Genomic DNA, 12558 nt, shown 5'->3' with positions numbered 1-12558 from the left:
ACTGAACACAATACTCCAGGTGGGGCCTCACCAACGATTTATACAGGGGCATCAACACCCCCTTTCTTCTGCTGGCCACACCTCTCTCTATACAGCCTAACAACCTTCTAGCTACGGCCACCGCCTTGTCACACTGTTTCGTCGCCTTCAAATCCTCAGATACTATCACCCCAAGATCCCTCTCTCCGCCCGTACCTATCAGACTCTCCCCGCCTAACACATACGTCTCCCGTGGATTTCTACTTCCTAAGTGCATCACTTTGCATTTCTTTGCATTGAATTTTAATTGCCAAACCTTAGACCATTCTTCTAGCTTCTGTAGGTCCTTTTTCATGTTTTCCACTCCCTCCGGGGTGTCCACTCTGTTACAGATCTTAGTATCATCCGCAAATAGGCAAACTTTACCTTCTAACCCTTCGGCAATGTCACTCACAAATATATTGAACAGAATCGGCCCCAGCACCGATCCTTGAGGCACTCCATTACTTACCTTTCGCTCCTCCGAGCGAATTCCATTCACCACCACCCTCTGGCGCCTGTCTGTCAACCAGTTCCTAATCCAGTTCACCACTTCGGGTCCTCTAGGGCTGAAGTGTTTTCCCCTTCCCAGGGGCAAGGGACAGGATTACACACACTGCAGGTGTCAAACTTCTCTGTGATATCTGCTTACCATCTGAAGGGGTTACACATTGTACAGTGTAATTGACTAGTTAGCAGCTGACAGACAGGCCCTTTAAACAGAAGTTGTAGTTCTCACCAAGAAGGGTCAGAATTTGTTGTATGGAAAAGGGAGACAGACTGCAGCTGGTCTTGTATGAAGCCTCCAGTTTAAGGTAAACATTTTTTCTTTTGCACCAGAAGCCAGGTCTGAATTTCAGGTGCCCACGGGACCTGGTACCTGGGATTTTTCCAGCTCTGATAAAATAACAGCACCCATTCCATTAATGTGCCTGTGTGGTAGATGATAAAAAAGACATATTTACCTCGTGAGATGAGGATGTCATGAACCTCCTTGATGACCTTCTCGTACAGCTCCTTCTGCCGTTCTTCCAGAATGTCCCAGTCCGCTTCCAAGAAATAAGCAGAAACATCCTTGAACAAGTCCTGGAACAATAGACAACACACAGTCAGTCACAGTTTCATTATAATGTTTATCCTTGTTGGGTAGACTGGATGGACCGTGTAGGTCTTTATCTTCCATCATTTACTATGTTTCTGTAACAGACTTTGTTATATGACCTCTGTCAGTAAGAACGAAGCTCCAGTACATTATAGTATGAAGTATACAGTACCAGTTCTGTCCCCTTAAATCTCCAATATTTTGCACAGACTTCCTGGTCCTTACACTGGAAATCTCTCATGTTGACTGATGTAGCAGTTGGAAGGAGGAGGCAGCAACAACTGAACAGCTGGGAGACAAAGAGTCTGGTGGGTTAGTGTAGCTAAGGTTGGAGAAAGAACCTGAGACGGCATGACGTCACAAAGCTGAAGCCAGTTTAGCCCAACAGCCGCCATATAGGTACACACACAAAAAAGCAAGCAAACAAACTATCAGCTGCTGTATCCACGTTGTCATCGTAAATTGTTATTTTATCTCAGTTATATTAGGAACATGCTGGTGTCTGCAGCATATGTACAAAGGGGATCTGTCACAACAGAATAAGCTTTCATCAGTTAGAGTAGTAATTTGTCCTAAATTGCTATCACTGAGGCAATAGCAGGGTTGCCAGGTGGAAATTTTTTTCCCACCCAAACCAGCCTAAATCCAGCCCAAAACCCGCCCAAACTCAAACCCCGCCCCTGACACCCCCACCCCCGCGTCATCACCCCCGCTCAGAACGTCACTAACCCCGTCCAAAACGTCACTAACCCCGCCCCTGCGGCCGAAAAAAAAAACGCCTAAAAACCGCCCAAAAGACAAAAAAGAAGCCCAAAAAACCGCAACGGTAAAACCGCCCACCTGGCAACACTGGGCAATAGTATGAGGTGGAGCTGCCCTCTCCCGTTCTCAACTTGCAGAGGGAGGAGCCTTCCTGTGAGGGAGAGTCGGTGCTGACTCCACAGGCACTCTTTTGGACACCCGCAGATATCGAGGGTCCTGTTGCCTTGAAAAGAGTTGCACCACAGGTGTGAGGCTGCAGGGCGTGGCAAAAGGGGCGTGCGGTAAGCAGTGGCGTAGCCAGACAGCCAATTTTGGGTGGGCCTGAGCCTAAAGTGGGTGGGCACAAAGTTATCTCTGCCCTGCCATACCTCCACCTCAAAATATAAATACTTTAGCTAATGAGGATCCTCAAGCTCTGTTAGCTGAAGACTTTCTCCGAAGGCAGCCAGAACTCCCCTCCACCAAGCTCGGCAGGCAGCAGCAATGTCCCTAAGCCACTAATGCCAGCACCACATGCGAGCTTAGTAGTCGGTGGCTCAAGGATGCTGTCACTGACTGGAGAGTCTGGCAGAAGGGAATTCTGGCTGCCCTCGGAGGAGGTTCCCAGCTGGGGATGCTTGGGGTTCCCCACCAGTTATAAAGCAAGGGTCAGGGCCAGTGTTAGACATGCTATGGCCCAGGCCAGAAAATAAAGGAGGGCACTTTCTCTGATCCCCTCTCCTCCCTGCCTCCCCTCCAATTTCCCCACCTGCCAATACTAATCACACCGACAGACCTTCACCAAATACAGACCAAGGGATCACAAATTAGAAATTAAAATATTTCCACAAAAATTGAATTGAGAACCCCAAGAAGTTAAACTTAACAACAGAAATGCATTTCCTTTCTATTGAACACAATTGCACATTTCCCAAAGCTAATATATTCCATTTAAAACATTCAAAATAAAATGCTTTTTTCTACCTTTGTTGTCTGGATGTTTTATTTTTCCATTATGTTGGTTCCAATTTCCTGTCTGTCATCTACTAATTCTCCTTCAAGCAGCTGCTGTACATTTGTCTTCTCTCTGCTGTCTATTCCCACACTACACCTACCTCTGATATAATGATCATTCCTTTTTAGTTCAGTCCTCTCATTATTTTTCTTTTCTGCCTCTGTCAACTCAAATTTCACCCTCTTTCTCCTCATTCTCCTCCTTTTTACTTTTCAGCCACCTATCAGATTTCTATCTTCTTCTTTCACCCACTAGCTCTCTCATTCCCCATCTCACTCCTTCCTCAGGCTTCCATTCCCTTCCATCTTTAATCTATTCTCCATGACCATATTTCTACCCTCTGTAATCACTATGCTGTCACCCATTTTCTTGCCACCCTTCTCCTCCCCTTCCTGGCCTCTCCCACATGGTTCCACCATTCCCAGCGCCTTCCTTCCTCCACCTTTCTAGCCCAGCATCTGCTCTCTCTTTCTTCCATCCCCACCTTTGTAGCCTGATATATCCTGTCCGTTCTCTCTTCCCTCCTGTCCTGTTCCCCATGGTCCAGCATATCTCCTTCTCTCTTCCCTCAAGCCCATTGTCTGGCATCTCTCCATCATTTTCATCTGCTCCTGGATCCATCTACTTCTCTCCCCCTCTCCACCTATGCATCTCTTCCTGCCTCTCATCATGTCCTACATCTGTCTATCCCCCTCCCTTGTACCCCAGAGCCAACTTCTTTCTTCCCCTCCCTCCCTCCCTCCTATGCAGCATTCATGCCCTTCCTTTGCCATGTCCATTTCGCTTGTCCCCCCCCCCAATGCAGCATCTCTCCCTTCCTCCCTTCCACTGTCATGTCCAAAGTTTCTCCCCATTTCCCCATGCACCACCTCTCCCTCTCCTTCACCCTTATGTGCAACATTTCTATTTCTCGCACCCCTCTCAGTTCATCCAACACTTTTATCCCTTCCCCTCCTCCAATGCCCCCCCCCAACCGGTCCAGCACTTTTCTCCCTTCCCCGCCTCCAGTCTCAGGTCCGGCACCTCTTCGCACTGTAGTTCCAGTGTTCCCTCTTCCACGCCCCGTCCTAAATAGGAAGTTGCGTCAGTGAGGGCGCCGCGTGATGCGGCACAGTTGTAGGAGTGGATTACTGAACACTGGATACCACTAGACCAACAGGGCAACCTCAAGCTCCGTGCATACTACTGATGGACTTTACTTTGTGCATACTACCTCTGCTTCTGCCTTTTGTGGCATACTCTATACTTTAATGTGCTGAACATTTAAGATCTCTTGTATTGTGCCTTAACCACAGCCTGTCAGCCCCTGCTGTTTTGATGCTTAACTGTGTGAGACAGGATGCAGGCGCATTAGATAAACTGCTTGTAACAGTTAGTTGCCAAGGCTTGTACACAGAAATCAGCTTGCACGTAGACGCCACATGAATAAATGGCCTTGGAGGGTGTTGCCACCCCCACCCTGCATCTCTGAGCCTAACGAACCTTATCTCCTCTGCCAGAAAGGAGCATTGTATTATGTGTGTGTGTAGAACAAGATGTTAAGTTTCGTTTCCCTGGCCAGTATCATTTCAGTATTGTGACGTATGTATGTACTGTGAACTACAAATGTGTACTGTGAGAACTACAAATGTTTACTGCGCATGTCAACTGTGATGTATAAGGGGCCCAATGCGCAGGCCCAGCAGGGAAGTATAAATGAGAGTGTAAGATGATTTCTGACACACAGTATCCTGAGATTGAACTCAGTGCTGTTCATTGCTAGCAATAAAGCTGCATTGCTTTGGAACCAGTTTGCCTCTTGTCTCCTGATTTACTTAGCCGAGGGCCCTGTTTCACAGTGAACGCCGGAGCCTGTCTGTGTATCTGTGAATTGCCGCCAGGTAGCACCAATCCTGCAAGCTGGAAGCACCGGCAGAAACAGGGAGGAAAAAAAAGGTGTTGGATCTGTGGGACGACAAGGTGGGAGTGGAGGGAAGGGATCATGGGTGGTTGGGGTGCACCATTCCTGGGTGGGCCTTGGGCTTAAGTGGGTGGGCCTGTGCCCACCCAGGCCCACCCGTGGCTACGCCCCTGGTGGTAAGGTGCACACCCTGCCCCTTGGAGTTTTGACTCTATACTATAATTCTCAAAGGGGAAGCGCAAAGTGAAGCCGAAGACAGCGACTCCAAGTGTCCCGGGTCCTATGGACAAACACCTTAATTTCTTCTGGACCATCAATTAATCAGGAATCCTCTCCCTTTGGAGCTTTTTTTTAGCTCACTGGAGCAGACCCCACCTCTCCCTCCCTTTTCCTGCCAGCTAGGGGCTTCCCAGTTGATGCCTCCTTCCTCAGGCTGGAGGTTTAGTTGGAAGAAGCAGTTTCATCATTAACTTTTGTCAAGTTGCCAACAGCTATTCAGGCACTGAAATGACAGGGACATGGGGAAAGGAAGAAGCAATATGGATCACCTTAAAAAGAGATGATAGAACCTCTGTCCACGTGGGTGTTGTCTACAGACCCCCGACACAATTGGAGGAACTAGATAAAGATCTGATCGCAGATATTCAAAAGTTGGGAAAGAAGAGAGAGGTGCTGTTGCTGGGAGATTTCAATCTGCTGGATGTAGATTGGAAGGTTCCATCTGCGGAATTGGAAAGAATAGAGAGATCGTGGATGCTTCCCAAAGTGCTCTGCTCAGACAAATGGTGACGGAAACCACGAGGGAGGGAGCAATGCTGGATCTAGTGCTCACAAATGGGGACAGTGTGTCAAATGTCCGAGTGGGTGCCCACCTGGGCAGCAGTGACCATCAAATGGTTTGGTTTTGATAGGACAGCTGAAGTGGAGGGCGGCCATTCTAAACTCAAAGTCCTGGATTTCAAGCATGCTGACTTTAGTCAAATGGGGGAATACCTGAGGAAGGAGCTGATGGGCTGGGGGGACATACGAGAAGTGGAAGGGCAGTGGTCCAGGCTGAAAGAAGCTATAAATATGACCACAAACCTTTATGTAAGGAGAGTAAATAAAAGCAAGAGAAAAAGGAAGCCGATATGGTTCTCCAAGCAAGTGGCCGAGAAAATAAAGGCTAAAGAGTTGGCGTTCCAGAAATACAAAAAAACTCAAGAAAAGGAACACGAGGAGGAATACCAGATGAAACTGAAAGAAGCCAAGAGAGAGATACGTCTGGTGAAAGCGCAAGCGGAAGAACAAATGGCTAGAAATGTAAGAAGGGGTGGCAAAAATTTCTTCAGGTATATTAGTGAAAGGAGAATGACTAAAAAGGGAATTGTGAGACTGAAAGATACTGCGAACCGCTATGTGGATAATGATGAAGAAAAAGCAAATTTGCTAAATAGATACGGTCCTGGAGAAGGACCGCGATGGACTGGGAAAAAAAAAGTACAAATGAGAATGAAGTGGATACAGCACCGTTCACGGAAGAGAGTGTGTATGAACAACTTGAAAAGCTAAAGGTGGACAAAGCCATGGGACCGGATGGGATCCACCCCAGGATATTGAGGGAGCTCAGAGAGGGTCTGGCGGGTCCTCTTAAAGATTTGTTTAATAAATCCTTGGAGACGGGAGAGGTTCCGAGGGACTGGAGAACGGCGGAGGTGGTCCCTCTTCACAAAAGTGGTGATAGGGAAGAAGCTGGAAACTACAGGCCGGTAAGCCTCACTTCGATTATTGGAAAGTAATGGAAGCGATGCTGAAGGAAAGGATAGTGAATTTCCTAGAAGCCAATAAGTTGCAAGATCAGAGACAACATGGATTTACCAGAGGGAAATCGTGCCAAACGAATCTCATTGAGTTCTTTGACTGGGTGACCAGAGAATTGAATCATGGACATGCTATGGACGTATAAGTCGTTGGTGAGGCCCCACCTGGAGTATTGTGTTCAGTTTTGGAATTGAAGCGGTGCAAAGAAAAGCTACAAGAATGGTATGGGATTTGCGTTACAAGACGTATGAGGAGAGACTTGCTGACCTGAACATGTATACCCCGGAGGAAAGGAGAAACAGGGGTGATACGATACAGACGTTCAAATATTTGAAAGGTATTAATCCGCAAACGAACCTTTTCCGGAGATGGGAAGGCAGTAGAACGAGAAGACATGAAATGAGATTGAAGGGGGGCAGACTCAAGAAAAATATCAGGAAGTATTTTTTCACGGACAGAGTGGTGGATACTTGGAATGCCCTCCTGCGGGAGGTGGTGGAGATGAAAACAGTAACGGAATTAAAAAATGCATGGGATAAACATAAAGGAATCCTGTTCAGAAGGAATGGATCCTCAGAAGCTTAGCGGAGATTGGGTGGCAGAGCCGGTGGTGGGAGGCGGGGCTAGTGCTGGGCAGACTTCTATGGTCTGTGCCCTGAAAATGGCAGATACAAATCAAGGTCAGGTGTACACAAAAAGTAGCACATATGAGTTTATCTTGTTGGGCAGACTAGATGGACCGTCCAGGTCTTTCTCTGCCGTCATCTACTATGTTACTATCCAGCTCATTTTCGAAAGTGATCGCCAGCCATCTTCAGACACAAATCGGGAGATGGCCGGCGATCCCGCAACGGCGGCCAAATCGGTATAATCGAAAAGCCGCTATTTTGACACCATCGCCGCTTTCCCGTCGCAGAGCCAGCGAAAGTTCAAGGGGGCGTGTTGGCAGTGACATGGGTGGGCATGGGCAGGGTTACGAAATGGCCGGCTTTAGCCCATAATGGAGAAAAAAAAGGCGGCGATGAAGAGCATTTGGCTGCTTTTACTTGGTCCCTTTTTTTTCAGGTCCAAGCTTCAAAAAGGTGCCCGAACTGACAAACATGACCACCGGAAGGAAGCGGAGATGACCTCCCCGTACTCCCCCAATGGTCACTAACCCCCTCCCACCAAAAAAAACGCACTTTAAACACTTTTTTTCCAGCCTATAGCCAGCCTCAAATGCCGTACCCACCTCCATGACAGCAGAATGTGTTCTGTCCTCCGACAGCCTTTTCCTGCTTGTGATGTGGCTCTGGGGTGAGTGTGACACCTTTTCTGTTATTTGCACTGCAGAGTCACATCAGCAATGCATTGTGGTGGGTGTAGGTATTGGTAGTTGGTAGGCTCTACTCCCCTGGTGCTTTCCCCCTGCTTACTGGGTCAGAGTGTGCCCTGTTTTGTTTCCTGTTGTAGTCCATGCAGTAGTGGCCATTTTTGTAAGCCAGTTTTAGTTCCTTTTCCTGTGTTACCCACGTTAGAGAACGTAGTTCTTACCTTGAATGGTGCTGAAAGAGGGCATTGTACACCATTGTGCCAGCTCTGACCTACTGCTTATCTTAGTACCAGGGGACTCTTTGCCAGTGGGGCACAACCTCTGATCTGCAGTTAACTGTGAGTAAACATGGTTATTTCAAGAAAGGACTTTTTCAGAGAGATTAGTCTTCAGGTGTGAACTGGTGTGCCAAAGTTATACAGCAGCAATAAGTCCTAGAGGCTGTATGCAGGTCCCTGGAGCAGTTTTAGTGGGTGCAGTACATTTGTGGGTATTTGATTTTGGGGGGGGGGGGGGGGTTGGGGGGCACAGCTCCCAAAGTAAGGGAGCTATGCACGTGGGAGCTTTTCTGAAGTCCACCACAGTGACCCCTAGGGAGCCCGGTTGGTGTCCTGGCATGTCAGGGGGGCCAGTGCACTAAAAATGCTGGCTCCCCCCATGACCAAATGCCTTGAATTTGGCCGGGATTTGAGATGGCCGACATAACTTTCCATTATTGCTAAAAAACAAAGCCGGCCATCTCAAACCCCGGCCAAATCCAATGCATTTGGCTGGCCGGAACCGTATTATCGAAACAAAAGATGGCCGGCCATCTTTTTCGAAAATACGGGTCTGGCCAGCTGTTTGCGGTGCCGCAAAAATACATCGCCGGCCATGTATTTCACCAGCGCCATTCGATTATTCCCCTCTATAGGGGCTCATTTTCAAAGCACTTAGACTTACAAAGTTCCAAAGGTTCCTATGTAAGTCTAAATGCTTTGAAAATATGCCTCCATGTTACTTATCCCAATTCACCAGCCCTCAGCTCTTGAGGACCAGCAGGAAATGAGGTTTAGAGATTTGTGGGATTCAATTCAGAGTATGGAGAGTATGTTCAAGTCCACTGTTTCTCAAATTGCAGTTTTTCTCAAGTGGTGGTAAATAAATCGGAGAATGTAGATTCTAATAAGCAATGTTTTGATAAGAGCATTTCTAATGTTGAGAAGCAAATAGAATGTTAGGTATTTATTAGGAAAGGAATGGAAAATGAAAACAAGAATGTTATAATGCCTTTGTATCACTCCACAGTGCCACTGCACCTCAAATACTGTGTGCAATTCTGGTCATCGCATCTCAAAAAAAGATAACAGCAGAATTAGAAAATTTACAGAGAGAGGTGACAAAAAAAGATAACAGGGATGTGATGACTCCCCTATGAGGAAAGGCTACAGCGGCTAAGGCTCTTCAGCTTGGAGAAGAGGCAGCTGAGGGGAGATATGACAGAGGTCAATAAAATAATGAGTGGAATGGAACGGGTGGACGTGAATCGCTTGCATTACTCTTTCTAGAAATCCTACGACTAGGGGACACACAAGGAAGCTATTGTTCTACACAGTACGCTATTAAGTAGTGTAATAGCTGCGTGGCTTATGCTATTTTCTCAGAAAGACAAGACAGAGACCAAGGCCCAGATGCACTAAATGTTTTTCATCGTTAAATGAGCCCTTAAGGAAGAATTTCCTATCCTTTCCATGCACTAAAGCCTATTTTTCGACGGCAGTAGCAGCTAACGAAACTGGAATGCAAATGAGAAACTACCATTGAAATGTAGACAATTCGGAATGCACTAACCATACCGACGATAGCAACGATTCACTTACCGCCAGAAATTTAACGTCAGCTCAGACCTGTCGTTAAAGCCTGAGCTGTCATCTCCCCACTGCTCCCTGCACGATGAAAAACCAAATTGCTGGCATGTTTTAAAAGAAAAGTGGCTCCCTGCTTCCCTGTGCCTAAAATAAAAAAGGAAACTAAATTAAAAAAGGATCGGGAGGGGGCAAAGGCGCTCATCAGCAGCGTCCTGTATGGACGGCCTTGCCTTGCCTTGCCCCCCCCCCCCCCCCGAAGTCCCCGCTGCTCCCCGCTGCTCCGTTTGTGAAATAAAAGCTTTTAAAAATTAAACCTTTGCAGTTGCTGGGCTCCCCCTCCCTTCCTGTGTCTCTCTTCTTTAGTTGGCAATGCTCCGCCTCCTGCCCTCCTCCACCTCCGTGCCCCCCCCTCCACCATAATGGCCGGTGCAGCGCCTCTCACCTATGTTTGAAGGCGCTGCACAGGATGGATCAGCTATTCTTCAGCTCTTCTGTCTCCTCCGATGTCTCCTTCTTCTTCCTGTGTCCGCCCTCCTCTGATCTACGTAGATAGCTGACATCAGAGGAGGGCGGACACAGGAAGAAGAAGGAGACATCGGAGGAGACAGAAGAGCTGAAGAATAGCTGATCCATCCTGTGCAGCGCCTTCAAACATAGGTGAGAGGCGCTGCACCGGCCATTATGGTGGAGGGGGGGTCCGGTGGGGAGCGGCGGGGATGAAATCGGGGGGGGGGAGGCACGGAGGTGGAGGAGGGCAGGAGGCGGAGCATTGCCGACTAAAGAAGAGAGACACAGGAAAGGAGGGGGAGCCCAGCAACTGCAAAGGTTTCATTTTTAAAAGCTTTTATTTCACAAACGGAGCAGCGGGGACTTCGGGGGGGGGGGGGGGGGCAAGGCAAGGCCGTCCATACAGGACGCTGCTGATGAGCGCCTTTGCCCCCTCCCGATCCTTTAATGTTTGTGGAGACATGCAGGGGAAAGTGGGGAGCCACGTGTTTGTGTTTTCTTTTTTTTCTTACGTTTCTGGCATGCGCAGAGCAGCCAGCATAACGCTTGGCTGCTTTGCGCATGCTTTACGAGCCGATTACCGACGGGGATTAGTGCATCGTTCTTTACAATACCGTACTAAACATTTTGGGGCTGTGTTTTTGGAGCATGCTTCGTTATTTCAGATTCGGTAAAGGTTTTTACGTTTCTGATTTTTTTACGTTTGCTTGATGCATCTACCCCTCAAAAGACAGGAAAAAGAGGTAGGTTTTATTACCCACTACAAAAGTAGCTGGTATCTGTAGCAAACATTAGTAATCTCATAAAATCTAATATCAGTAACCTTGGTAGTTGCAAAATAATTAGTCTGAACTCACAAGAACAGGAAGGAAAGTTTGTTCCTCATCAGGGCGTATTTTTTTTTTTGTTACATTTGTACCCCGCGCTTTCCCGTATCATATGAAGGACACAAAGCTGAGAGAAAGGAGAGAGAAACAAACAAAAGAAAGAAGAAAAGATTCTTAGCTGCAAAGACCAAGTCTACACCCATAGTCAGGTGGGGGGGGGGGGGGGGGGAACCACATGCATCCCCCCCCCCCTCCGGGAATATGCCCTACCTACCAGAAGGATATATTCCAGCGTTCCCTAGATCTCCAATCACTTGGCTTGGCTAACTTCCTAAAAGAAAAAAAGCCCATAAGCCATTATTAAGATGGACTTTGGGGAAAATCCACTGCTTATTTCTAGGACAAGCACATAAAATCTATTTTTACTGTTTTGGGATCTTGCCAGGTACTTGTAAAGTGTTTTGGCCACTGCTGGAAAACAGGATACTGGGCATGATGGACATTCAGTCTGTCCCAGTCTGGCAACACTTTCCCACTATGACATGTGCATTTCTCCCTCATACACTGAATTTTCCCCTCTCCCTTCCATTGATGTGCGATGTGCAGTTTCCCCGTCCCCTAGGGGTCCCACATGCCTTCCTACTACCATCCACTGCCCCCCTCCTCACAGGCCTACATTTTTGCACATGACAACAAGAGGGAAGGACCCTGGGGCTGACTATAAACAGCTTTAATCTTTAGTTTACCTTAGCAGTATATTGTTTTAATAACCATAAACTAGACCCTACTGCTTCACTCCAACACAGACAAATAAGGCGAGAGAAGAGAAAGCAGGAAAAGCTGTACAGAAATATTTCCTTTTAGTGCTGGAAGGAACCCTGTGTGCAAGAGGAGAGAGAATAATTTCTTACCTGATCAGGAACCAGGGCAGACATTTCCCGACTGTTTCTTCTCTGAATTCTGCAGCTGCTGGGAGGGATTCAGGCTGGAGATTTCCCCTTTCCTGGAAAGATGAATAAAACAGGAGGAGGTTGAGCTGATTCCAGGTCTCGGATAAATTCCCTCTGCAGATCTGAGACTGGGTCTTGCAGGAATTTGCAGACCCCAAAGGCAGAAAGTTTCTGCTTTTCTTCTGAGTCTTTTCCCGTTCCCTCTTTACAGCTCTGCAGACAGTAGATAAGGAAAGAGCAGCAGAGCATGTTCAGAGCTCCTCCCCCTGGTGTGGTCAAAGAAATTTGATTAACAGGAGATGACATGATGTCACAAGGCTGAAGCCACTTCACCACCCAAGAAGGTTTTTATTCTCCCCTAGTAAAAAAGGCCCATTTCTGTATGTAATGAAACGGGCACTAGCAAGGTTTTCCTCGGAATGTGCATGTTTGAGAGAGTGTGTGTGTGAGAGTGACTGTGTGAGAGAGAGAGAGAGAGTGCGACAGGGGCGTATCTGACTTTCCCTGGTAGGGGGGGCCAGAGCCCGAAGTGCGGGGGC

At 47.6% G+C, this 12558-nt stretch overlaps 1 protein-coding gene across 1 annotated transcript in view; it reads right to left on the bottom strand.

The window, feature by feature from the left end:
• LOC115468219 (oocyte zinc finger protein XlCOF6-like) overlaps positions 1 to 12206 on the bottom strand; it is a 34416-nt gene extending 22210 nt beyond the window's left edge. The window contains exons 1-2 of the mRNA XM_030199753.1: positions 11981 to 12206; positions 984 to 1104 (exon numbers count right to left, since the gene is read on the bottom strand). Of these exons, the coding sequence (XP_030055613.1) occupies positions 984 to 1104; positions 11981 to 12004 (145 nt within the window). The 5' untranslated portion in view covers positions 12005 to 12206. The remainder of the gene's footprint in view (positions 1 to 983; positions 1105 to 11980) is intronic.
• Positions 12207 to 12558: the final 352 nt, after the last annotated feature.

This window comes from Microcaecilia unicolor, chromosome 4 (assembly GCF_901765095.1).
Source record: "Microcaecilia unicolor chromosome 4, aMicUni1.1, whole genome shotgun sequence".
Classification (NCBI taxonomy): domain Eukaryota; kingdom Metazoa; phylum Chordata; class Amphibia; order Gymnophiona; family Siphonopidae; genus Microcaecilia; species Microcaecilia unicolor.
This window is presented reverse-complemented; position numbering and strand designations above follow the sequence as displayed.